This window comes from Manis javanica, chromosome 1 (assembly GCF_040802235.1).
Source record: "Manis javanica isolate MJ-LG chromosome 1, MJ_LKY, whole genome shotgun sequence".
Lineage (NCBI taxonomy): Eukaryota > Metazoa > Chordata > Mammalia > Pholidota > Manidae > Manis > Manis javanica.
In genome coordinates, this window is record NC_133156.1 from 23,328,666 (window position 1) to 23,355,708 (window position 27,043).

Sequence of the window (27,043 nt, forward strand, 5' to 3'; positions counted from 1 at the left end):
ATTGACATGGCTTTAATTTCTCAACTGCAAAGGCAAGTAATTGAATTGTGGAAAATATGCTGGTCCACAGTTTCAAGAAATAGTACAGCACAAAGACCTGGCATTCGGGCTGAGGAGCTGTAATAACAAACAGCTTCAAAACCCAGGAACACAAGTCTTCCAAGAGGGCCACTGTGGCATTTCAAAGGAGATACGATAGGTTCCGGAAATGGCCAAAAATAGGTTCAGATCATTGAGACTCCTTATTTGAATACTTGTTTTTGATGGAGAAATACAGTTAGAAGGAAATGAAGTTCTCAGAGGTTTGAAACCTCTTCTCTATCTCACCTTAAATCAGGTTTGCTTCTGAAGAAAATTGTTATCCAGCAAAAATCAAATAGGAGTTAGGTACTGCCTAAATTATAGCCAGCAATTTTAAAAATAACCTAAGCAAAATAAATTTTTTTAATCAATTGAAACCAAATATTTTGATTTTCTAGGGGCTTGTTTTGTAGAATTCCTACTTAGAAAGTTAAAGTATCTTGCTCTGTTTATTATTTGCTATGAAATAGGAAAAATAGCCACCCATCATTAGACATAAATACCTTATTTATATATTTAATTGATGTTTTAATATCTTCTATTTTAGTGACAATACAAATAGAAACCTAAAACATTAATCTGCACTTCAAAAATAGCCTTTTAAAAACTCAGTAATATGTTGTCTTGTGGATATACCAGGGTCTTTTAGACCAGTTTGCCTCAGTCGTTGACCTATTTGTTTCATCTACATTCAGTGGACCTGTGGCTTCAAGTAGGGTTACCCAGAACTAGCAACTCTTTTTTTCCATATTCCCATTCCAGTTACATCTGCCTTCATACCTGGTCTTCTGCCTTCTGTTTTTTCATGATTCCTAAAGTAGGGAAGGAGGTCAATATTTAGTATCAATTATAGTCATGTAACATTTATTTTGAATTTTTATTCTCTTAACATGAATTAGTAAACACTTTTGTAGTACTGAATGTTTATTAGCAATTTACGTATATCCCAGTTTTGGCTGGGCTGTTTTCCTCTGATCAAGTGTATAATCTAGTGTAACTGTCAACTAGTTAGTATTTTTATATACATACATCAGTATTTTCATCTCATTTTGTGTGTGATTACCCAAGTAAACTAATAATAGAAAAATACCATTGGGTTTTTCCTGTAGTCTTTAACCTGAATCAACTATTTCAGACTCCTTATATAAGGTATCCTCCTCCATCTTTGGATCTAGTATAATTCCTGTTTTCCGAAGTGCCTGTTCACTGAAACTATAGCATTCCAGAGTTAGGTCGAGACTGTTAGATGGGCCAGCATTGCCGGGGAAAATAGAGACCAGTATAGGCACAGTCCCAGCCCTCATCCTAAAGGGACACGTGCAGCACCAGACATCACAGCTGGACTTCTTGGGGTTTCTTATTACAAGACGAGAAGGCTGCTCTTCTATTTGGCTTCCAACTTGGGAACCCAAAGGAATTCAGATTCTTACCCAGGTGTGAAATGTTTGGAGAGTAGCATAAAGTAGAGACACTTGGTATTTGGTGTGTTGTACTCAACCCACAGAGTGAAAATACACTTTTCAACAGTGGTTTCTGGAGCTGTGCTGATGTGACACCCAAAGGTGCAGAATGCCTCATACCTGAGATCTCCGTGTGGTGAGGCCAGTCTTAGACACGTTGCAGCTTTGGGGGCACAGTCCTACTTATTGTGTTTCATGGTGCTAATTTTTCTGTGCTATACTCAATCCTCATTCCCACTTGCCATGTAAGGTGTTTTTTTTTTTTTCTGACCATTAAAAGATTTTTGTGGTTGGATCTATCTCATAGGTTAGATAAACTTTAAGGCATTTTTCTTTTTTGTTTTAAACATTCTTATTTTTTGAAGTATCATTGATATATAACCTTAGATTGGTTTCAAGTAAACAACACATTATTAAATCCTTACCCCTACTAGTGCCATTCCTATCAACATAGGAAGATATTACAGAATCATTGGCTATATTCTCAATGCTGTACTACCATCCCCTGACCAACTCATATTATGATTGAGAATTTGTATGCCCTTTTATCCCCCTCACCTCCCCACCCACCCACCCCAAACCCTCCCCCATAGTAACCGCTGGTCACTTCTCAGTGTCTATGGGTCTACTGCTATTTTGTTCTTTTTGTTTTGCTTTGTTTTTATATTCCACAAATAAGTGAAACCATATGGTATTAATCTTTCTCTACCTTGATTATTTCACTGAGCAGATACCTTCTAGGTCCACCCAGGTTGTTGCAAATGGCAGGATTTGTTTCTTTTTGATGGCTGAATAACACTCCCTTGTGCATATGTGCCACTTCTTCTTTATTCATTCATCTACTGATGGGTACCTTGGTTGCCAATAAACATAGAGGTGCATATATCTTTTTGAACCAGGGATTTTGTTTTCTTAGAGTAAATTCCTAGACGTAGAGTCACTCAGTTGTATGGTATTTCCGTTTTTAGTTTTTGAGGAAACCCCAAACTGCTTTCCACAGTGGCTGCTTCAATTTACATCCCCATTAACAGTGTAGGAGGGCTCCCATTTCTCCACATCCTCACCAGCATTTATTTCTTGTCTTTTGGATAGTGACCATTCTAACTGGTGTGAGATGATAATCTCATTGTGGCTCTGATTTGCATTTTCCTGATGATTAGTGATGTGAACATCTTTTCATGTGCCTTCTGTATTTATTTCTTAGAAAAATGTCTGTTCAGATCCTCTATTTTTTAGTTGGGTTATTTGTTTTTTTGGTATTGACTCATATGAATTCCTTAATATTTTCGATGTTAATCCCTTATCATATAATCCATTTACAGATATATTCTCCCATACTGTAGGTTGCCTTTTTCTTCTGTTGATGGTGTCCTTTGCTGTACAGAAGCTTTTTAGTTTGATGTAGTCCTACTTTTTTTTTTTTGTTTCCCTTGCCTGAGGAGATGGGTCCAGTAAAAACTGCTCATGCTTATGTTCAAGGTATTTTTGTCTGTTTTCTTCTAACAGTTTTATGGTTTCATGTCTTACATTTAGATCTTTAATCCATTTCAAGTTTACTTTGTGTATGGAGTTACACAGTATTCCCGTTTCATTCTCTTGCACATAGCCATCCAGTTTTCCAAATACCAGTTGTTGAAGAGGTTGTTTTTTCCCCATCATATATTCATGGCTCCTTTATCGTATATTAACTGACCATATATGCATGGGTTTGCATCTGGGCTCCAATCTATTCTTCTGATCTACGGGTCCATTCTTGTGCCTGTTCCATATTGTTTTTATTACATTAAGGCATTTTCTAAGCTTAATAATCCTGAGGTGATGATTTTTTGGGGGAAATGTGTGCAACCTTTCATTTCTACTAGATTCAGTAGAGTCCTAATAATTCTTGAAGTGTAGTTCTGTGGCAAAACTGGTGAGTAATCACACTTTTACTAGGTCATTGATATTCCAGAGTATATTCCATTGATATTCTAAGTATTTTTAGTAATAGATACTGTTATCTCAACTTGATTTCTTGACCTTTGTGGAGAACATTGAATTTGATGTCACACTGCTCTCTTCCTTGGGTTCTTTGGCTCAGGCAAGGTCATGAAATTTCCTAAGCTTGTTTTTAAAAATGTCCTCTATAGTGTCCTCTGCATTGCTGAACCTGCTGTCAGATTCCACTTGCTCAATGCAGAAGGAAAGTAGAGATAGCATGTAGGAGACTCAGAGCGCGCCTAGCAAGGTCTCTGGTGATGTGACCATTTCTATTATTTGTGATAGAAAAACCAGTAGAAAGAACTTATACAGCAAAGCTAAAGTTCGTCAGATACAAACAGTATACAGACAAACTCGAAACAGCTTCTGAGTCTCTAAACCATGTGTTTCTCTAGCTTGCTTTCCTTTGACCACTTATGTTACTTTGAGTTCCTGATTTCAGAAATATTTTGAAAGGAACCCAAATTAATTCTGACTTTACCATGACCTAAGAACTCTTTGTAATTATACCTTCTACATTAAATCCATACTAGCACTCCTCAGAAAACCTTTGTTAGAGACCTTCCAGTCACCTTAAAGGTAAATTAATGATGTTCAACAGTAAGTTAAAATCTTATCAGAAATGAAACTGTGGGTGATGGAAAGAAACTGGAACACACATAAGTGGGAGAATATGCCATAGCAATGATTCACACTTGTGTATATGAGATGGAGTGATAGGTGCATATGACTTGATAGAACAAAGCTTTCAATGTGGCTGGCAAAGACAAACCTCTGCCATTATTTTCTTATAATTTAAAATAAAATTGACAAATCAATTCAGTCAAGAAATCAAGAGTTGAATGGTGCCCATATGAAAATGTTCAAAGTCTTTTCTGTAAAGCAAGCAGCTTTTAATTTGCCTGTGGTACCTATCCCTGTTCTTCAAACTTCATGTGCTTTCCTCCAATTCTAATAGAGGACTCAGCTTTTTACATGTCTGACATTCCAGTTAGTGTCCTAATCCTTTTGGGAGTGAACAGAAGAGGCTCACGGAGTATTGATCTTGACAGATGTCTCCAGATGAGGTTTTTAAAATATTTACTAAAATTAGAAGCCCAGTCCACTCTGACAGTAAAACTTTCCTAATGAGTATTCTTTTTAATTTTAGTGATCTATCTCCTTCTAAAAATGCACTGTGAACTTGTGATTTTTGATAAACTAATAAAAGGCTAAAGTTATTGTAATTTAAACCCATTGTCAGTTTATGAATTATATTGTAGTAAGCTCTAGAAGGGAAGGCATAGTCTTGTTCCTTGTAGGTTCTCCAATGTCTAGAATAGTATTTGGCACACAATAGATGTCAAAAAATATTTACTGAATGAGTTAATGTTATGTATATTGTGTTTTCATAGGTAATATGTTTCTATTACCACATTAAGAATATTTTATTTCTCATCTCAAACTAGTTTCCTGCAAATCCAAATGACTAAGAACATATAACAGCAGTTTAAACATTTCCTGTCATATTACTTGACAACCTGTAGTTAAATTTTTTCAGTATTTTTAATCAGTTATTAAGCTTTAGTAATCTTATCAGCAAAGCACTACATAGATCTAAACAGTGTTACATATATAACCATGCCAACTATACCCAACTAGTTAAATCACATACATACCAAAACCTGGCAGAATAGGAGCACTGTGCCCTAGACTGAGGCTAGCAGGGGAGCCAGACCCAAAATTCCTCTGGAGTTGTGACAACACTTTATATATCCAGGGAAACTTAAGAGATCTGATATACAGAATTCAAGAAAAACATACCTGAACTTTTCATACTGGCTATATGTTGGCTTTAATAATGTCAACATAACATGTCCAAATGGATATACCTATATTACTCTTCTATCTACCATCAAGGGCATTTTTATGTCTTTGTGTTCTCCCCGGTACTTAGTTATGAGATACAAAGAAAAGACTAGCTTAAATTAGTCCCAGGCAGCAAACTAAACTATCTGTAGTTTTATGGGATTAAAAAGAATCTTGGGGGCATCCCTAGCCTCCTTTCAGTTATGACTGGAATACAGTGGTTATTGTAGCTCACATTTAGAAACTCATTTTAGGCAAAGAAAACTCAATCATAAAATGTAAGAGTTATGAAATTACAAAGTCATATCATTTCACCTATCCCCAAGCCCCAGATCTTGACTGTATGGCCTAGAAATATTTGTCAAAGAGAAAAGAGTTAGAGCATCTCAGAAAATTACAGGATAGTCCAGGGTTGGTGACGACAGTGGGGGACACGCTCGCAGGGAGTCACGGAGCCGAGCCCAAGTGCTCAGCTCCCCGTGAGGCCAGATGGAGCCCCGAGAGCTTTCAGGGCACAAGAAAAGGACAGAAGACGCCAATCGGAAGTAGAAAATCAGAACTCATTTTAAAAACTTAAAAGTCAACTACTACATTTTTTCCAGTTGAGCCAGTTGGATAGAATAAAGGCTACCAAAAAGATTCTAGAATTTGAGATCATAACCTGAGCTTGATAGTGTGGTAGCATATCAAGGGTGTGCTTGAAAATATGGCCATCTGAGGATGCAAAGCCAAATTTTTAGTACTGTTACCCTGAGAGAGGACAGAACTGAGCAGCCTGGGAGCTGAGCATGGTGAATCCCAGTGGAGAATCCAAGCCTCTGGATGACGCACAGGAACCCCAGGAGCCGCTCAGGCTCCTCCTGCGCTTCCCACCCTCAAAAAACACTGGAGTGGTCAGATCAGACTGGGGAGCGAGCATGGAATGAAAGTGACTGGCAGATAGGCAATTATGTACCTACAGGCGGCCTTTTAAGGCCAGGGCTTTCATCCTATCACCCCAAATCCCAATAATTTCACTTTATTCAGATTATCTCTACTTTGAAGCAGGCACTATAGGAAAAAGTCACAAGCATCACATGGAAAAAAATCTGAACAACAGAAATGAACACTCATTAGTGATGCAAAAAAAAGTCAATTCTTAAAAGAGCTTCTAATTTTGAAATTACCTAATCTGGGAGTTTAAATATAATGCTGTTCTCATATTAAGATGAAAAAAAAAGTACTATTTCTAAAACACCTAACAAAGAGGAAACCACCTAGCACTGTTTTCACAAAAGAATATCCCCACTTAAATTTCTAATCTTGTGTCTAAGTTTATAGTTATTTTCTCCAAATGCAGTTTTTAAAAAGCATTTAGTATTTTCAGGATATCTTATTACCTTGTATGGTTCTTCTTAAAGTCAATGACACCATTTTCCCTTAGGAACTTTTAGGAAGGGTTCCCCAAAGATCATAATGATTCAATCAAAACTGAAGAAAACTGATAACTTCCCTTCTGAAGAAAGTTGTACACAGAGGTATCTTAAAACAGTTTGAGATGAAGATAGGGTCTTAGGTTTTCTTCACAATCAGCCTATTAATTTAAGTGAGTCTGTTTTCCCAAAATGATATTTCAACCTCTTTGGAAGGGTGGCACATTTTAAAGTGTAAGACCTTAAGGGTCATCATACTGTCCAGTGTTGTGTATTTGGTAACCAGGACCAAGGGTCTTGTGCGAAAGGCAAACACTGATAGCTCCAGTGGCTACTGCTGAACTAAGGAAAATGTCCCAAACTATGTCTGTCTGCGTTTACCCCAAAAAGGGTATGTCACGGTAAATTCTATCAGTAAAGAACATATGCAGACAATTTTCCCCCTGAAAATTAAATCCAGCTTTCAGTTAGTAAAATCTTGGTGGAACAGCATTTATGACATGTTTAAAGGAAAAAGGTTATCTGTTGAAACAGAGTGGAATTAGGCTTAGGGTCCAACCAAAAACAAAAGAAGAAAATGACTGACTGATTCAAGAGCAGCCATCCTTGACATACTGGTAGCCTAGCCCAACAATTGGAGTTGACTAAGCATGCCAAAGATTTAACAGGATACAAAGTTTGCCATGGAATATATATACCTTAATGGTGTTTAAAAATAGAGTGGGCTAATAAAACAATCAGTAGTCAAATCATAAGGACTAAAAGGAATATATATATGGAACATAGAAAATGAGGAGAAAGTACTGAGTCTTTACTGTATGCCAGCCTAAAAGAGTCTCCTCAGGGGAAAATGCATCTCAGTCCTAACAATGGAACATCATCTCTAAGATTCTTTCCCGCTACAGCTTGGATGACCTTAGTTCCAGTTTTCCCTGGACAGTGTTGGTTTATTCCTGTTGTCCCACTTTATAACAGTACTTACTCTCTTTCAGTCTGAAAAATATCTCCATTTGGACAGTAACTATCTGGTCATTCTACCCAACTCTACTGGTTACCCCAAAACATTATTTTGAACAATCATTCTTTCCAAGAAAAGTTTCAGGCATAATAAAGTTTCAGTTTCGAGGGGAAACATCAAGAATTGGTATAGAAGAGAGAGACTTCCAAGTACAAAATAGGTGACTCCTGACTGGCTATCAGTAGTGCCGTCAGAGCCGCACTGGAAAACCAGGTCATGGTTGAGAAGGTCTTTGTGGAGGCAAAGAAAGTAAGGTCACCTGAGGAGGGGGAAAGTTCCTACTCCAGGCTGGTGCTGGAGGGTGCTCGGTCAACACTGTGACACTCCCAGTTAGTGTCTCAATTGTTTTGCTACAAGAGCCAAACACCCTGAAAAAAGCTCTAGCGTTTCGGCTTAGGAACAGCACCTCCATGAGAGCAGGTCGTGGCTGTAGCAGGTGTTCTTGGTTTAAGAGATCAATGAGAGGGTCAAGTTCATAGAAAAGAGCCTCTCTCTGAAGCCTAAAATAATCTAAAAAGTCAGCAGGTACTAAAAGCTGTTGAGTTCGTAAAAAAATCTAAGATAAAACTAAAGACACCATCTCTGTCTACAAAAAACTGGCCACAAACCGTCTTGAATTCCTGGTCTCTGCCATCTAACACTGTGTCAAGCAAGAAGCAGATAGGACAGCATTAGTGTTTAGCTGATTACTTTGTACTTTGTAATAGCTGACAGACTGTTTCACCTATTGTCAAATTAGTCTTACTCTTCTTAAAAAAACTCTTAAGGGAGTGGATCTGTTTGGTTATACAGTTGCTGTGATACTTTGTAACAGGCAATACCCAGCTTGCAGTGAGGCGGTATTCCCATTTCCTGCTCTCGCCAGGTTAGATTTTATTTTTAGCCCATGCCTTTGCTTGCACAGCCACCTAACATTTTCAGTTTATCACCACATCCCTTTGGTGACAAATTTAAAGACCTAAGGAGAAAACAGCAAGCTGAAATCTCCACCCTCCTAAAAATGTAAAGTTACCACAAGAAAATGCTAGTTTGTTTATATTTTAGTGGAAAAAGTAATCAGATCCCCACCTCCCAAAAATTTGGAAATCCAGTCCCTATCTTTTTTAAAGAATGTTCACTCTCCAAAAAAAAAAGTTGCTTTACAAGGGTCATCTTTATTATATGCTTAAACGAGTTACACAACCTCATCAACACAGGGTTACATCATGTGCTCTCGCCACCCCTTTTTCATAGCATAAACACAACCAATATTGGATACTTGCTTATTTCAAAATAACTCTAAAAAGGAAAGGGGTCAGGACTGTACTATTAAATTTCATTTTTCCTTTTATGCTCCCTAATTTGAACAAAACATGTAGGACATTATTTTTGAAAGGAATACTTCTGAAGGAAAACATCTAACTGGAATCCTGACAAAATCTATACTACTACTCTACTCTCTATTGCTAAGAAAAAGACAGAGAGCTGTGTACTTGAAACAGATTTTATAATAGTTCATATCTGCACAGAAATTCTGCCATACTGTTCAGCACCACCAAAGTAAAATTCTTGAATCTTTCACTGAAAATGAAAAACCCTTCTGTCACCTGTTCCCAGTAGAGAACTGACTGTTCTACAAAATCAGCTGGTTTAGCCAGATAGGAACTGAAGTTTGAGAGCTGGTCTTTCAAAGTTACAAAGTCATCAAATAAAGACCATTCTGGGACTATGGTGGGACCAAAGAAAATGAGAAGGCCGAGCACAGCAACTAGCACAGATAACACATAAAAGCTCCTGGGAATCTTGCTAATGAATGTGCCAGTGTCTTGAGGCAAAGAAAGTTTATCCACATCGACTAGTTTTATGTCTTCCCACTGACTGGTATCAAAGTTCTTCATTAAAGGGCTTGTGGGCAAACTGGAGGGAGGCAAAGGAGTTTCCTTGATTACTTTTAGTTTCTCCCTGAATTCTTGCATCTGTTGCAGAAATACGATGGGTTCCGAGACGTCTTTGAAAGCCTCAGCAATGTTAAAGGCCATTCGCTGTTCCTGCAAGATGGTGTTGAGTTTGTTGATCTCTGGGTCGTAGGCTTGCATGACTGCAAGCTTCATGGTCTCAAAGTCAGACAGGATTTCATTCTTTTTTTGATCTAAACTGTGTTGTAACTTCTCAAAAAACTCCTTCACTTTATCTGAATCTTTAGTCAGCAACTGTAGAGATTTCCTTTTGCTAGTTTCCAAGGTATCCAGGCGAGAGAGTGCATCTCCCCGACGCCAGGTCTCAAAGCTCTGGAAGAGGGACTCAAAGGCACCCCTTTCCTGAGCATAGGCATCTTCGATAGAGCAGAAAACATGCCTGGTGTGGTCACCACGGGTAGCACAAATGCCACAAATCAGCTGCATATCGCTCTGGCAGAAAATGTTGAGAGGCTGCCCCAAGTGTCTCTTGCACACTGGCATTTTGGGAGAGATCTTGATCTTGTTATACTTTTCCACAATACCCTTCAGGGAATAATTAACCTGCAGGCTATTGACTCCAGTAGCTGAAGTTTCCTTTCGGCATGTGGGGCACTTGAATGGAGATGATCTCCACAGTGAATTCCGCACATTCCCCTCTAAGATCCCTTCTAAGCATTTTTTGCAAAAGTTGTGTGAGCAAGGCAAAACTCGAGGGTCATCAAACAGACTGCAACAGACTGGGCACGTGAGGTCTTCTTCAAGTAGCTCCATTGCGTCCTACCACAGAAAAACACACACACTTTTACTCCAATGACTCCTCCACTCAGATTATGTAATAAATAGAAGGCAAAAAAATATCTTTCACTGAAATAACCATGCAAAGAAAGGAAGTAAGTGAGAAATCTGGGAAGGGAATGCACACCAAAGCAGATGTCATCTGCTGGGACCAGAACATGCTCCTCACTGGTAGAGCTCCCTGTACACAAGGCCTTTGTGCGGGCTTTCCAACAACGGACTGTGGCTGAGACAGGGTTAGGGCTACGACAACTGCAGACTGACCGAGCAGGACCCGCATGATTGTTGTAAAACAGAGCTGTCAGAAACAAAGCTGCTCTGTGTCTGAACAGAATGAGCTCTTTAGCCTGGGCCCACAATTATAAAATGGTATGCCATTTAAAAGAAAGCACAGGAATATAAATCCAAGCATATTCTCTCTGGCAGGCTTTTATTAAAATCTGACGTTTTACTGTTTCAAAAGCAAGATTACGGTTATTAAAATAATAAGTGAAAAACATGAGAACTGCAGTTCATTCTACCCTAGAGAATTAAGTTTCCTTTCTTTAAGCCACAAGAAAACTAATCACAGCCATCTTGTACCAGGTAGACCATCAGGTCTCAAAGTGTGCTGGGCAAAAACCTGGGTGTCCTGAGGCTTTTCCGGGGAAGCTCTGAGGACAGTACTTTTTCCGTAATACCGAGGTGTTCTCTGCTTTCGCACCATGTTGACAAAGGCAGTGTAAAAGCAATGTGGGTGCGCTGCAGAGCCTGGGCAGGGGCCAAACACAGCAGCAGGTAGGACAGGGCGGCAAAGTGTGCCACCGGTCACCATATCCCACACCACCAGCCCCACCGAAGGATGTTCTCCAGGGAGCAGGACAAACTGCCCATCTTATTACACCCTGCACCTTGTGCACACATCTTTTCAGTATTCTGACAAGTGAGGAAGTAAATGCAAAGCGTCCCTGCTACACCCCAGCAGGTTCTGTCTCGGGGGCAAGCACTTAGCGATCATGATGCAAGTTGAACCAGCAACTTTTATTATGAATGCCATTCTGACTTGAAAGCCTGGTACCTGGCAGATGCTTTCTTGATAGTGAGCAAAATAAGCCTATTGCTGCAGGAAAAGGTGGCAATAATAAAAGTTGAGGTACTGGTGAAAATTCGAATTTTGTAAAAAATGATTTGCCATTTAAGAGCTTGATAGCTTTTTCCCATTAATTAAAGACCTTCTTAATGAGATAGGGGCTGATATTTAAAAATGTTTTTGTCAGAGAGATTATACAATGAAATATGTGAATATTTGGAGATCTGCAAAGCACAATGAACTAACTGATTCAAATCACTAATACATGTTATGAATCATGTATGCATAAAAGATCAAAAAGGCCAATGTGTTGAAAATGATTCCAGATTCTATACTGCAACTACCTTTTAAGAAACTACCACCTTGTTGAGCTTTGGTATAGTATCAAAATTCACCACTGTCATAAAAGTCCATTGAAATATCCCGTCACCAACTATACCTGTGCAAGGCCAGATTTGATTTTCTTTGTATATTTCAACCAAAATAATGTATGGCAACAGGTGCAACACAGTAGATCAAAGACTCCAGCTGGTATTAAACACATCTATAAATGTGTGAAGCAATGCTACTCTTCTCCCAAATGTTTTTGAAAAATAGCTATTTTCCACAAATTATTTAGCTTAAATGTAATACATTTATCATTGTTATTTTGAATGAATCAGTATATTAATTTAAATGAATATCTTAAAATATTTTGCCCATCACCTATAATCCAGTGAGTATCTACATTGCAGTACATAGGTATACCAAACCTCTTGGGATACTCAGCTTTTAAGTGTAAAGGGGTCCTGAGATCAAAACATTTGAGATCCCTGATCTAGAGAATACTGTTTATCAAGAGTTTATTATTTTGAAATGTACATTTTAAAACTTCCACCCCTGAAGTTTTAAAACCAAAAATAGGCTAACTTTAACATCCTCATTCATTACATCATAGTAATATAAATATATATAGAATCACATTACCACCAAATAAATAAACGTATAAAAAAGGGTCTAATAATCTGTAGGCCATCTTATAGTAAAACATAACTGAATTTTTAACAGTGATTTTAAGAATTACAATTGGAGCCACAACGTATAAGATAAAGAATATTTGAAAGAGAAGCTGAGCCTGTAAGACTAGTTTACAGTGTCATGCAAAGTTGTGACAGATAGATGTATAATAAATATATGATACCTATGTAGAATCAAAACATTCTGTCAAATTTAGTGTTATGACAAGCTGATTTTTCTGAAAAAATCTTTTGTGAAGTAAGAAATCATACAACTTTTGAAAAGCACTGGGAAGAGAATGACTGTAACTCACAACTGTAACTGGGGTTAGAATGCTGAGAGAAGTTACGAGCAGCTACAGAACATTCTTATTCTTTGCACCAGAGAAGGAAATGTTTGATGATTCTCCCGTCCTCATCCCCGGTCCACACTTCAGCGCCCCCACTGCTCCGTCACCTTGTACCTGAGAGCTCTGTGCTAAGGCCATATCTGGAGCAGGCAGGAGAAAGAAGAAAGGAGTAGGGCAGCATCCAATAAAGCACCCGGTGTGCTCATCCTTGTACGGCTGGTATTTCCAGCATCCTATCCAGGCACAGCACAAAGGATACCAGTAGTCGGATAAGGAGGAGAAAAAGGGCACCCAAGGCAGAGAAACTCTGAAGAAAACTGAGAAAACAAAAAACTGCAATAAGGGGCCAAGAAAAAAAAGGTAGTGAAGTATGATCAAAGTAAAAAGAAAAATATCACACACAGGAAAATTAAGAAATAACAAAGTCATCCCAAAGCCATACTCATCTTACTGTTCTTAAAGTGAACCAAGAAAAAACTTACCATTTGGAAATTAGGAGAGACCTGGTTCCATTTTAAGTGGTAGAGCTTGCAAGATTCTTATTTTTACTCACTTTAAAATCAAAGTCAGTTTCTTCTTTTTTTCCCTTAACTTTCTACTCCACATTTTTTCTATGACAACCTATGTGACCCCTCCCACACCTAACTTTTAGAGAAAATTGGGATATATTAGCCTAATCCAGGAACCATGGCAAATCCACTGCCTCAAAAGTTGTGAAGGAAAATACATAGAAAGATTTTTAGTCTTAAGTGAAGGATATCCTTCACAGTAAAAATCTGGAAGTCTTCATAACACATAACCTTTACAGTGTGGCTAACACATACAAATGTGAAGAAATACAGTACTAACAAATATCCCCTCTTCCTTTGCACTAATTTTCTCCCACTAAGGAAGTCAAGAAACTATGTAAACAAATTTAGTGTTTACCAGTCATAAAATTTCCACTTCACCAATGTCATATTAAGTATATAAATACAAACATTTTCCAAGATTAATTTCTTCCTTCAAATGTATTTCTGAATATAAAAAAAATTTTTTTGAGGTACAAGATTCCATTTTCCCACCAATTAAAAATTTTCCAAGTTTTATATCAACAGAGAAAGAAGCTGAATATATACCTAGTTGTCTACCACTAATCTGGTTTTCAACCTCTTTTTCCTGCCATATTTATATCTGTTAATATATTTTTTAATTAACATGCAATGAAATTTTTTGGTATACAGTTGTTTTGATAAATGCATATTTGTGTAACACCACCAGATTTATTTTAAAATAAGTTTTCAATATCCACACCCAAGCAAGATATGAAAACTGCTTAATCAATTCCTACCTTGAGTCAGTATGCAACAACAGCCCCTACAAATGAAAACCATAACACAACAACCAGAATACTAAAAATGGAAAAGCCAATCCTTGAAAGGAGTCAAAAAACAGAAATAAAAGCTATGATGTATTAGATTTCTTTCTCCTAGAAGTCCTTTTTTTAAATGAGAAAATGAAAATGATAATGCAAAAGGTGCTCATTTATTTACTTCTAAACAAAATGTTAATAATAAAAATCAGTTTATTAAAAAGAAACTTTCCTATTAAAGCTTTGGATTTCATTGGCTGACAGTAATATAAGGTTCAAAATATTACCCGTGATTTCTCTCCAAATCTCATTAAAGAACAAAAAGAAAAGCCAATATTTTACTTTGTATCTTAGGGATTTAACCCACGTCTCCATCCTGCTTTGAGGCATCTTTGAATTTAGGAATTTCAGAGCAGTACCTAAATACCTACCAAGTAATTAGATAGCAAATATTGAAACTCATTTTACAGACAAACTAAATTATGCTAAGCTCTACTAAACTGAGAGCCATTCATCTTATCTTGGAAAAATGCTGACTAAAAAGGGCTCATTTTTTTTTTAAATCACTTCTCAGAATATTTCTTCTTTTTCTCAGGTAGTATACTGTATTCTATTTTAGTATGAGATTCACTAATAATGCTTTCTTAAAACTTGGTAAGGGTCTAGTTAACAACTATTCAATTGAGGTAGGGGACATAAGGATATTTTATTTAGTATTTGAATTTTCTGCACATTTGAAAATTTTCACAATAAAAAGTTGGGAAGAGGGGAGTCAATTATAAGAAAACCATAGCGAGCTAAAAAAGTAAAACACCAGAAACATTAACTAAGTAAGAAGTTTCATGAAGAACTTACCTGCTATAGTGTTTTCTTTTATAAAATAATATGTATTAGTCACATTTACAAAGATATTGTTACTCTAAGATTTAATAAATGCCTTATAAAAAGGATGCAGATAGTCAACACTATGTTGAAGAGGTTACCCATGCAAATTAGCTTTTGTGTCTTTCTTTAATTATGAAAGTAATGTTATTGTACCCACTTTTCCCACCTATTCTATCACATGCATTTCCCCCATCACTGTATTGTCCTAAAACACAGTCTGTCCTATGGATGTGCTCTTAACTAGTCTTCACGCAGTTACTGAATTTACAACAGAATACCTGAATACCTGAGTCTGATGACTAGTTCTGCACTTACAGAATAAGAGTTTTCACAGTACCTACGTCATAATGTTGGAAAGACTCGGTAGTGTGTGACATTTCTGTAAACTGCTAAACTTATAGAAATGTAAGGTGCTTTAATTACATGTGTACAAACATCATCTAACTGTAAATACAGAAAAGTTTTATGTTAGAGCATGATTTTATTAACCAAAAAAGGTCCAAGAGTTGGACTCTTTGAACTGTAATCTCAAGGGAAGGCAAAGCAAGTGTTACAGGGGACAGCAGCACCAGGCCCTCCCTTGGAAACGGGCATATCTGAACAGAAGCTGGGCAGATGCAGGGTGGGTGACCAACCTACCAGTAACGTACAGATGAAAAGGAAAACCTGGTTTTACAGAAGGACTTGTCAGGGGGGTTGAGACAATCAGCTTGTGCAAAAAAGATAGTATTTTTAGGGAAGGAGAGGAGAGCCTGAAGAAATGTTTCATATTGTCCAAGGCATATTTACAAATCAGCTAACAGCTCCATGAAATTCTACCATAGGGAGTGACTATGTAAATGAAATTGTGTTTTTAAAATACTATTACACAAAGTCTGGAGTCAGATGACTCAAGCGCTAGCAGTGTGGCAGGGAGAAGGAAAAAACCTGTGGAAAAAAATGCTGAGGACCATCTTTCTTCACAGTATAAATATGTGGCTTGTAATACATTTCAAATAGTTGCCACATAAAGAATTTATAAATATGGAATCCACTTTTCTGAACTGAGGAAATATAAAGGAACAAAGACCACCCATAAGGGTGGGAATACATACATTTCTACATATAGTTCAATTTCGATAGGTTCTGGGCCTCAAGAAATGGGGAGTCTTTTTTAAGTAAGCAAAAGTATTGCAGTTTACCTCTGGCCCCCACAAGCAGGTGTATTCGTCAGGGTTACTATTTCCCAGGGCAAAGCAATCGGGTTTTCCACCTTGTGGCTGACAGGAGGCAACCACTGCAAAGAAAGAACAAAGGCTATTATGCATTTGTGTGCACAGGTTCCTGCTGCTTCACTTCCAGTTTTTTCAGTCGTCCCCATAAATACGGCCAGCCTGCCAGGACCTGGTGCGAGCCAGGCGTGTGGGAGAGGCTGGGGATCTTCGAACCAGGAGCTCCTAGGCCAGCGGCCGTCCCCGGGCGCCCCGAGGCCCCAGGCTCCGGGCCAGGCGGTGGTGGCATCCGTCTCCTCGGCCACAGTCCGACACGGGCGGAGGCCCCGGGCAGGTGCCTGAGGCTCAGCCTGGGCTCTTCGCCCGCGCCCCCCCTGAGAGGGCCCAGCGGTCGGGACTTACCCCGGGGCTCCGGTCTTGGCGACCGCGTGTTACCCACCGGGCACAGCGGCAAAATGGACTCGCGGTCCCAGCCGGGGCCCGCGCCTTCGCAGTTTCCTGGCGCCTCGGTCGGCCTCCCCGCCGTGCCTCGCCTTTACCCGAGGGAGGGAAGCGGGGTCCTCTCGGGGTCCCCCGCCGCGCGCAGCCACCGCCAGCGGCGCACCCAGAGAAACGGAGGGCGCGCGGCCCGGCTGCCCTCCCAGCCAGCGGGGCGGTGGGCGAGCGAGGACGCGGGAACCGGGGGGGCGGGGTCACAGGCAGGGGCGGGGCCGGCGGCGGCGGAGCCCCCTCTGGAAGAACCGGCGCTCTGCGACACGGTTGGGTTTGGATTGTTGTACTTTTTTTTTTGTTCGTTGCATTTCTAGGAACAAAAAAAAAAGCCCAACCCTTCACGCCACTTCACCGGCATCTCAGGACCCGGAGCCCGGCCGCGGCGGCTTAGGGTGGGGCCCACGCGCGCCCCACACGCAGGCGGCGGCGCGCGCCCTCCCGGGGCACACCTGTCCGGGCGGGCTTGCTTGAGTCCTCGGCGCCGTGCTGGCGGAGGCTTTCCTTTAGCAGCAGAGCGCTTCCCGCGGGAGAGAAGCGAGGGCTTGGGCTGGCTTCGCTGGCCCGACCCGGCAGCTCTCCGGCCGCAGGCCCCGCAGAGCCCCGGAAGAGGGCGCCCCCAGGCCTCATGCGGCGCGGAGGTCAGGCCCCGAGGCGCCGGGTGCGCCCCGGGTTCTGGTTCGCCGAGGGGGGAATTCTCGTGGCCCGCGGGGGTGACCATGGGCCCGAGTCTGGCCGGCTCCGCTCGCTGCGAGGTGTCGGGTTTTCACGCCCGGTCACCGAGCCCAGTAGCTTGCCTCGCGGGGCTCGGGCCCAGTGTCCGCACGCGGCGGGGAAAATGCCAGCCTCGCCCTAGAGACGCGGGAACGGGTGTCGCGGCTCTAACGCAGGGCAGCAGCGGGGCTGGGCCGGTTGGGGTCCAGGAGAACCTGCTCAGCGACGGCAAGGCGCACCCAGCCTCCACCGAATGAGCGTTACTAAGAAGCCTCAATTACAGAAGCATGTTAAATACTCTGAGATTAACATGACTCACAACTGGGAACTGGGTTATAAGCTCATACATCACAAGCCATCCCTAATATATATAATACAGTTAGATCCGGCTGGTGGTAAATACTAATGAATGAAATTCAGCCCAACTAAATGTAAAGCACCAGGTAAATCTGCATAGAGATCACTAGACGGTTTAAAAAATCATTAAGAGCCCATTGCATATTAAACTCCCTTAGGTGTAAAATAACAGGAACGGAACGTAGCTGCTCTTCTCCCATGGCCCTTATCAGCTATCGTAGAAAAAGAGCACCTGTCCGATGAAAACTCCGTGCCCGGCTGCATCGTTCCCGGAAGAGCAGGTGGCTGGACCTGGTCAGAGGTGACACTGAGGGGCTGTCACAAACGTTCCCCCGGAAGAACTAGAACCAGACCCTGTGGGAGAGCGGGGGTGGGGGGGAGCGTCCCCATCCGGGCCTCCCTGGAGGACCCTTCTGTCCACTGCTCTTCAGGTAAGTGAACTGCAGGAAATCTTCATGTCAACTCAGCAATAAGAGCAGTCTACAGTCTCACTGAAGTTTCTTTTGTGATATACTTCTATACGTAGAATTCCAAAGTATATGTGAAACATTGTTGTGTTGATTTATTTCATGCCGTTGTTTTTGTTCTGGGCCTTGACAAAAGTAAAAATTGCCGGCGTTCTTTCCGCCTATCAAGACATGTTCCGTAACAGAAGGTGCAGTGCCACATTTGGGGTGTCCGTTGGTGTGTACATTGACATGAAAGTAGTCAGAATTCTAGTACCTAACAACCAAGTCTGGAGCTATCTGTGCCGGGAGCGGGGTGTTGCGGGCCTCCTCGGACACACTGGCTCACTTTATTATTTGCTGCTCCTCCTCAGTCACCACTGCCCAGCACGGCCTGTCAAGAGGTCCTAGCAGGCAGTGGCTCTGACACTGCACAGTGTGCGGGAAGAGCAGAGGCGCCGGAATCTGCTGGGCATCCGAACGCTAGCTCTGCCAACTGACTGACTAGGTGTCCAAGTTACCTAGCTTCTCTAAGCCTGTTTTCTCTTATACAAAAGGGTACCATGATCACTTGATTCTGATAATTAGGTAATGTATAAAGCAGCAGACATCGTATCTGACATAGGAGGTGCTTAATAGTTGCTACTATTACATGGAAGAAGAAAACATGCTGGTTTTGGATTAGTTGCGTTGGATTTGTGAATCTGAGGCCCAATCACCATAGTCTCCAGCAGCACTAAACTGTACGGTTCTGCACGCAGCCCAGGGCGGCCTTTTAAAGCATGTATCCTTCCACTTCTGTAACTCCTTCCCTGTGCTGAGGGTAAGCAGAGAAAAAGGGGAAAACATCATACCCAATGAAAGGAAGACTTTGCAGTTATTTTTAAAGCTCTACAATTCAAGATAAATTGATCCAAAACGTTCCACCGAAAGAGAAGAACATCTACTTTTAAAAATACATTTATCACAAAAGACAGGAACTTAGCTAAGACTTTAAATTAATTGGTCCCTGGTTTGAAGAAAATTCCAGATTCTATATGTTTCATTTGCACAGTGAAGATCATTAAATGGAGCAAATAGCAAAATCAATTAGCTTTGGAAGAGAATGACAGATGCTTCAGCAACAGTAAATTTGGCCTTTACTTGTGCTGTTTGTATAGATGGAAAGAAAAATTGTAAGAATACAGCAAAATGTCAGAGGTAACTAAGATGGTGGTAGCATATGCTTATATACTTTGTGCCAGGCATCAATGACACTTCAAGGAATTTACCATTTGGTCGAAGAGACAAGTCTTAAAAACTTGAGCTAGTTCAGTCAAAGTACGTTAACAGTGGCTGTGTTGACAACCTACTGCCTACGTGAGTGATGACAACATCAGAGGAAGGCATCAGAAGCATTGGGCAAAACTTCAGAAACTTTAAAGATCATAGGATTTGAAGATGAGAAAGAGGCAGAACACTGGACGTAAGGAACAAGCTCAGGGTGAGAATGAACTTCACTGAAACTAAACCACTGAAGAGCCTGACTTGGAAATAGAGGCCAAATTAATGGTGGGATGTTTTAAATATCAGAATAAAGAGGTGAACTTCATTCTGTAAGAAATGGGAAGCCACTGAATAATCATGTATGTGACACTTAAGAGGAAAGCAAGAGTTTTAGGAAGATTAATCTGATATCAGGGTCCAAGATTTAAGAGAGGAGAAATTTCCTTTATCTTAAACTGTTGTGGTTTGTTATTGGAAATTATAAAACAGATTTGTAATGAAATAATGTACATAAAAGTATAGCATATATAGTTAAGTTCTAATGAACTATTTACTATCAAATAGTTATTTATTAAACTTCGCAGTCTGTAAATGAAATGTAATGTAGCAAGAATTAACCATGACATATATTGTCCTAAAATCAACAAAGAGGAAATTGTGTGTATGTGTGTATATATATGTATATAAATGACACATTTTATCTTACTGTCATGATCTTAACCATATTGTATGACTGAAGTTAACATGTTGCTTAGTTACATTTTAGATTATGCCTTGCTAGAACTTTAAAAATCATGACACACATGCACACACACACATATATACACACTCTGAAAGGTAGTACTGTTTTGTCATTTTAACAATGAGTAATTACATTCAGTTATGTCAAGTGCTTTTCTAAACATTATTCTCATATATGTAGAATTTTATTCTTGATGAAGAGTAACTCTGAGGGCCTTAAAAAATTATTCATTCAGGTAAAGACTAATAAATATTGTCTATTTGCAATTTAAGAGAACCTAATATATAGAAACTATTTTGGAATCTTTCTGTTGCATTCACTATGCATTATGTGCTCTATTTTTACCTTGAGAATTGTTAGTTATGATAATAAACTCTTATTTCAATTTAGAAAACTACTTTCATCCAGTTCCATGGGATATTTTTTAGGAATATTTCTTCTACAAATAAATGTACAACAGGGATGCAGGTCCTGTGGTTTTCAATAGCTGGTAGATTCCTGTACCGTTAATACACACTTTATCTTAAAAAGACAACAGTACATCTCGTAGAACTTCGGTTCTGAAGATCTAGATTCATACAGCATTGCTGAAGAAACGTGTGCTTTGTGTTTTTTAACATGAGCCTGGTCGAGTCTGATATCAAAGGATGTGGTAATAAATGCCTTGTGAAAAATGTGTTACCTTAAAATGGTCTTGTTTACAGCACCATGATGGTTGTTGTGAGAATGGGGTGGGATCTCCAGCACTTTGTGCTGGATCTAAAGCAGCTCTACCCTCCCATGCCGACAGAAGGCACAGGCAGTGAAGACAATGTGTGAGACCCCTTATACAATGTCAGCGCAGTTTAAGCATTTCTGAAGGCTCTTGACCTCTGTGCTGTGAAATTCAAAGGCCATTTTTCCTGCTCTCCTTGCAGCCCTTCACTGTCTCCTCCTTAAGAAGACCTCTTTCCCTGGCCTTAAGTAACATCACCCTAAGTGCTGCCTTTTCTTTTCCAGCCCAGGGCTTCTATGTTCACCGAATCTCCAGGAAAGCAAGGATTGCACACTGAGTCTGTAGTAACCTCATTTTTAATTGATGAAAACTGAATTTAAATACTTTAACAGAGAAATGCTCCTCACTGCAGGCGTTTGACTTGGTCCTCACCTTGCCCCTGCCCCCCAAGCCTTCTTCCTGCTGCAGGTCCCTAGCACTAATGCACCCCCTTACCAGCCACCAGACTCCACCTCTCCAACCCCATTCCCCAGCAGCTGACACCCTAGGGTAGCTTTCAAAATGCTCCACGCCAAGGACAGATCCCTCTTAATAATCTCACACCATCCTGGTCTTCCTGTGTCACACACAGAGCAATGTGTTATTGTATGTTTATTTGTATAATTATTGGAATAATGTTTGTCTCCCCACTTGATGGTAAAGTCCATAAGACCAGGGATTATGTGTGTGTGCGTGTACATGTGTGTGTCTGTTTTCTCGTCATTGCATTCCTAGCATCTAACCCAGTGATAAATTTTTGCATGAATATTTTATGGAAGGAAGAGTTCTCTCAGAGGTTATTGCTGTATGTGAAATTTTTAAAAAAAATTAGCTGTTGAAACCAGCTGAAATGGTAATGTACTCTGAATCTGACTCTCTTAAAATAGTCATTTCCAAATATCTTATTTTCTCAAAACAATATCTTCCCCCACTGTTTGCAAAGCAGTTTTTCAGGCTCTTCTCTGTAGTTCACATCTCTTACACAGCATAGCTCATCCCTTAAAATGAGGATAGTCTATTTAATAGTCCATCAGAGAATTGTCATTAAAAATTGAGAACTTTCTTTCTAAGGATAAAAATTAAGCAATATGCCATAAAAAAGACTTAATGAATGACTCAATGAAAATGTCAAAGTCTGTGTTAGAAAAACAATATAGTCATAAAGGTATACAACTATCGAAGAAAAAATAAAGCTGTATATGTTAACAAGATATTTATAAGCTATAGTAAATGAAAAATAAAATCAAAATCAATACATGTATAATGATTCCAATGTTGAAAAGAAATGTAATTGGTAGAATATGGATAGGAAAAAACATGTAGAGGAGTATACACCAAATTGTCAATTGGAGAGGATACTTCAGGAGATCTTCAGTATTTTTGTGTATTATAATTTTCTGTATCTTTACATTGAGCATCTATTACTTTTGTACTGCATAAGAAAGAAAAAAACATAAATTTGTTAAAGAAAAAGAGAGGCTCAATTTACATACAATATATATATAATTATCTTATTAACTTCTAAATGAATAACAAGGTGAACACCAAGATATAAAACTAGACCAAATACATGGAAAACAGGACATTAAAAAAAGAAATACAAATGAGCAATAATCACGAAAAAATTTTCATTCTCATTGATAATCAAATAAATACCAAGCAAAACATTAATACAGCATTTTTCAGTTCCTTAAATTTGCAGAAACTTAAAACATTTCTTTGCTACTGGAAACCAGCATAAATGGATACAACTCTTTAGAGGACAGTTCAGTAATCTGTATCAAAAACATTCAAAATACATATACTTAATTCAATTTCTAAAAACTTATCCCTGGAAAATAATCAGAACTACCACAATTTATATACCAAGAATATTTGTTGTACAATCATCAGGTGAAAAATAGAAATAGTGTAGTTATCCATCAAAAGAGTATGAGTTAGATGAATCATGGTACATTCATACAAAATAATAATATGTAGCCATTTTTAAGTCATGTTTTAGAAAACAATTTAACAAGTTGAAAAATTCATATATTTTATTAAGTGAGGAAAAGCAAATTTTGAAACAGGAGTATGCAGCGCAATGCAGGGGCACGTCCAGACTGATCCCAGCTGTTCCCCACAAGTAGCAGAAAATGACTTTTCTTTTCTTTTGATTCTTCACTGGATTTTTCCAAGTTTCTGTAATGGTTATATAATGTATTATTACTTCTACAATAATAATGTTGTTTTAAACGTTGCTTGATTTCATTCCGATGAACTGTCCAGAATAAGCAAAATCATATAAACAGAAGTTGATTAGCAGTTACCAGGGAATTCAGAGAGGAAAGAATGATGACTGACTACAATTGTGTATAGGGCTTCTATTTGGGATGATGAAGTATTTCTGGAATTAGTGTCGATAAAGTCAGACCTCCTTTGCATGCTGCTGTCCCCTCTATAGCAGGTATTCTGGATACCCTCACCCATGAGCTGGGAATGTATCATTATGTAGTAGACCTTGCTAATGCTTTCTTCTCTATTCACATAGCACAGGAAAGCCAGGAACAGTTGGCCTTCGTGTGGGAAGACCGGCAGCAGACATTCACTGTCCTTCCACAGGGATACTTCCACAGTCCCACCATCTGTCATGGACTTGTAGCCCAGGACTTGGCCACATGGAAGAAACCACCAATGGTGTGGTTGTATCACTACATTGATGATATTACGCTCACATCTGATTCTTATTCAGATTTAGAAAGGGCAGTTCCTAGACTGTTGCAACATCCACAGGAAAAAGGATGGGCTGTGAATAGCACCAAGGTTCAGGGACCTGGTTTTTCTGTGAAATTACTGGGGGTTGTCTGGTCAGGTAAAACTAAAGTTGTTATAGAAAAAGGCCCAGGCTTTCCCCACCCCTACCACTATGGCAGTACTAAAAGAGTTTTTGGGTCTTTTGGGCTACTGGAGAGTGTTTTTCCTGCACTTGGCACAGTTTCTGAAGCCCTTATACTGGTTAGTATGAAAGGGCATCAGGTGGGACTGGGATGAGATGTGCAGCTGCTTTTACCTCTGCCAAGTGGGCAGTCAAGGCTATATAGACTTTGAATGTAATGGACTCATCAAGGCCCTGTGAACTAGATGTTCATGTAACTTAAGATGGTTCTGGATGGGGTCTTTGGCAGCGGCTTGAACAGACACACCAACCTATTGGATTCTGGTCACAACTATGGAAAGGAGCAGAGGTCCAGTACACCTTGATAGAGAAGCAACTGGCTGCTGTGTACCACGCCTTGCTGGCTAGGGAGCACATTGTCAGAAGAGCTCCGATCGAGGTAATAACCACCTATCCCATCGTGGAGTGGGTGCAAGACTGGACCCAAAGGCCATGGAGTGGTATGACACAGACGCCTACACTGGCCAAATGGAGCGTGTATTTAAAGCAGCGCAGCACCCTCTTCTAGCCCCTTAAGTGGAGAACTCCAACGCTTGTTGGGGCCAGTGACCTATATACTAGTGGAAAGCAGGAAGAACTTGCTTTTGAGCCGTTGGTAGCTAAGAGTCCTTATCAGGAGGGAAAAGCCCCTATACCTGAAGATGCCTGTCATACAGATGGCTCCATTCACGTGGTCCCCGAAGTAGAGGGCTGTGGCTTTCCTTCCTAAGACTGAGGCAATATAGATGGAGGATGGAGAGGGGAGGAGCAGCCAGTGGGCTGAGTTGTGGGCAGTATGGCTCATGATCACCCAGGAGCCCTTCCCCATAGTTGTCTGTACTGACAGCTGGGCCGTATATCGGGGCTTGACACTGTGGGTACCTATATGGTACCATGCCAACTGGATGGTTGGTCACCGACTCCTTTGGGAACAAGAGTTGTGGCAAGATCTATGGGCCCCTGGTCTGACTAAGACAGTTACTTATATCTGTGATTGGTCATTTGCCTTTGTCATCCCCAGGGAATGAGATGAAGCAGACACACTGGCCTAGGTGCGCTTGCTAGAAGGAAAGCCTGCTTCTGATGTGGCCCAATGGCTACACCAGCATTTGTTGCACACAGGGCAAAAGACAATGTGGGCTGTAGCCTGTTGGTGGGGCTTGCCATTGACCTTTGAAGAAGTCCAGAGCCCGGAAGGAGTGCCTTGTGTGCTCTGAGGGACTTACACTGAGTCCCACGGCAACATGGGGCAATAGCAAGGGGGCTGATAGCCCTTATCAGGTGGCAAAGAGACTATATTGGGCCTCTGCCCATATCAGAAGGATATCGGTATGCCATGACTGGTGTGGACATGGCTACTGGACTATTGGTCGCTTTTCCTGCACATCATGCAGATCAGCAAGCCACTAAAAGGGGCCTGGAGCATCTGTTTGCAACCTGTTGCCGGCTGCAGGTGATTGGGAGCGATCAAGGCACTCAGTTTACTAGACGTGTTACAAGGATGGGTTATTAGGAATAAAGTGAAAATTTCATGTACCATGTAATCCTACCGGGGCAGGCATGATATTAAGTTACAATGGTTTGTTGAAATCTGGCCTGAAGTTGGACACAAGTAGTCTATGGGGCTGGTCAGTTCTCCTATGGACAGTGCTGAATGAGGCATTTGAATGAGAAGCCACATAAAGGCTTTGAGCCCCATGGATATGATCACACACTTTGCTGCCTCTCCTATACAATTGTATATCCAAACGAAAGAAGAGTTACTGAAGCCAGGGTATGGCCAGCAGAGCAACATCCTGCTGCCAGCCCCTACTGCATTAAACCCTAGAGACACTGTTGAATGGACGTGGCCCTGGACATTTTGACACATGGACCAGTGATGGCTGGCCCTTCTGGCATCTTGGGGGTAAGGCCTGGAAGCTGGCCTTCTGTGTGTTCCTGGAGTAACAGCTGAGTGGCCCCCAAAGATCACGGTAGTGTACCCAAAACGTCCAGGAGGTAAGAGCATCTTATGGGGAAGTTTTGTTTTATCTTTATGGCCAGAGCCCTATATATTGACCCATCTGTAACTGTCATAGGGAGGGGAGTGAAAGTCTGGTAGACTAAACCAGGACGAGATCCCCTTCCTGCCACTGTTTTAGCACAGGACTACTCTCTTGCATGTATCCTACCTGATGGACAAGTTTTGCCTATGCTGGTGTCATTAAAACATGTATCTTATTGCCATTAAGGTTATTTTCTACAGTCCTTGTGGCTTGGATGTGCCCTTTGGCTGCAGCTGCCGTATAATGATTGCTCTGAACTGTCTACCTCTTCGGCTACTGCCTGCCTATAGAATGGACGAGCTTTGGACTTAATCTGCGTAAGACTTTGAACATAGCTGAATCCTCTGGCTTGAGGATTATCATTATTTTATTTCTGTTGCTATTGTACATCATTAATCTGCTTACAATGCTCCAGTTTTCTCACCCACAGACCAATTCAGAAGAGGGGGAACGAGTAGATTGTAAGGCGAGATTTCTGGATGGGTGGCTTGTGGGTAAAATGGTAATATTTCTAGAATATATTGCCTGGTTTTAGTGTATCTGCATATCAGTAGGTGTTCTTCAGGGGTGGAAAAAAGTTCTTCTCTGTATCAGTGGGTAATTACCTGGGCAACCGAGGGCTTATCTGAACCTGAGAGGTGAGGGGGAGGTCTGATTTACTTTGGCCAGAACAGGAAAGAGAGATGGCCCCGGACTTCAGTTTGTAAACAATAAACATGTTTTAAACTTTATTTCTCCCTTTGACTGATTTTGGTTTTAGAGTTATTTTGCCCCAGGATTTCCTCTCCTCGGAGTTACAATTGTCTATACATTAGTTGTGGCACCTTATAGCTAATATGCAGATTAATGAAACACACAAAAATAAAATGCAAATCTGCATTTTGAACTGAGAGCCCATTTAAGAGTGAGGTAAGGCAGGGACAT

At 40.5% G+C, this 27,043-nt stretch overlaps 2 protein-coding genes and 1 long non-coding RNA gene across 22 annotated transcripts in view; 1 reads left to right on the top strand and 2 right to left on the bottom strand.

Moving 5' to 3' along the window:
• LOC140848049 (uncharacterized) overlaps positions 1–26,871 on the top strand; it is a 106,194-nt gene extending 79,323 nt beyond the window's left edge. For 4 of the 12 annotated variants that reach the window (XR_012128570.1, XR_012128577.1, XR_012128581.1 and 1 more), the window contains one exon: positions 23,691–26,868. This is a non-coding gene — a long non-coding RNA (uncharacterized lncRNA). Of the gene's footprint in view, positions 1–18,110; positions 19,849–23,690 lie in introns of those variants that run through there. The other 8 variants (XR_012128578.1, XR_012128583.1, XR_012128582.1 and 5 more) reach the window with 5 other exon arrangements.
• On the bottom strand, positions 7,261–8,461 carry KCNRG (potassium channel regulator; the record flags this gene model as incomplete). The annotated part of the gene is given in 3 exon segments (XM_017640202.3): positions 7,261–8,021; positions 8,023–8,352; positions 8,354–8,461. Coding segments are annotated over 3 exon segments (627 nt in total), but the record flags the coding sequence as incomplete, so codon positions are not given.
• TRIM13 (tripartite motif containing 13) lies at positions 8,934–17,855 on the bottom strand. 9 transcript variants are annotated; one of them, XM_017640206.3, is made up of 5 exons: positions 17,334–17,752; positions 16,795–17,194; positions 16,363–16,457; positions 13,060–13,085; positions 10,247–10,513 (listed from the first exon to the last, which is right to left on the bottom strand). In XM_017640206.3, the coding sequence occupies exons 1-5, from the start codon at positions 17,600–17,602 to the stop codon at positions 10,494–10,496; spliced, it is 810 nt and encodes a 269-aa protein (XP_017495695.2). In that variant the 5' UTR covers positions 17,603–17,752; the 3' UTR covers positions 10,247–10,493. The 9 variants fall into 9 exon arrangements, with proteins under 9 accessions (XP_073086272.1, XP_017495694.1, XP_017495697.1 ...); XM_073230171.1 differs by lacking the exon at positions 17,334–17,752 and having other exon boundaries at positions 8,934–10,513; positions 13,060–13,262; positions 16,832–16,968; XM_017640205.3 differs by lacking the exon at positions 17,334–17,752 and having other exon boundaries at positions 8,934–10,513; positions 13,060–13,262; positions 16,795–16,822.
• Positions 26,872–27,043: the final 172 nt, after the last annotated feature.

Coding starts and splice junctions, on each gene's coding strand:
- TRIM13 (XM_017640204.3), bottom strand. CDS start 17,511: ATGAGGCCTGGGGGCGCCCTCTTCCGGGGCTCTGCGGGGCCTGCGGCC. Junction 16,458..17,333: donor AAGCAAGCCCGCCCGGACAG/GTGTGCCCCGGG, acceptor CTTTCTTTGCAG/TGGTTGCCTCCTGTCAGCCA. Junction 10,514..16,362: donor CCTGCTTGTGGGGGCCAGAG/GTAAACTGCAAT, acceptor TTTCTGTGGTAG/GACGCAATGGAGCTACTTGA.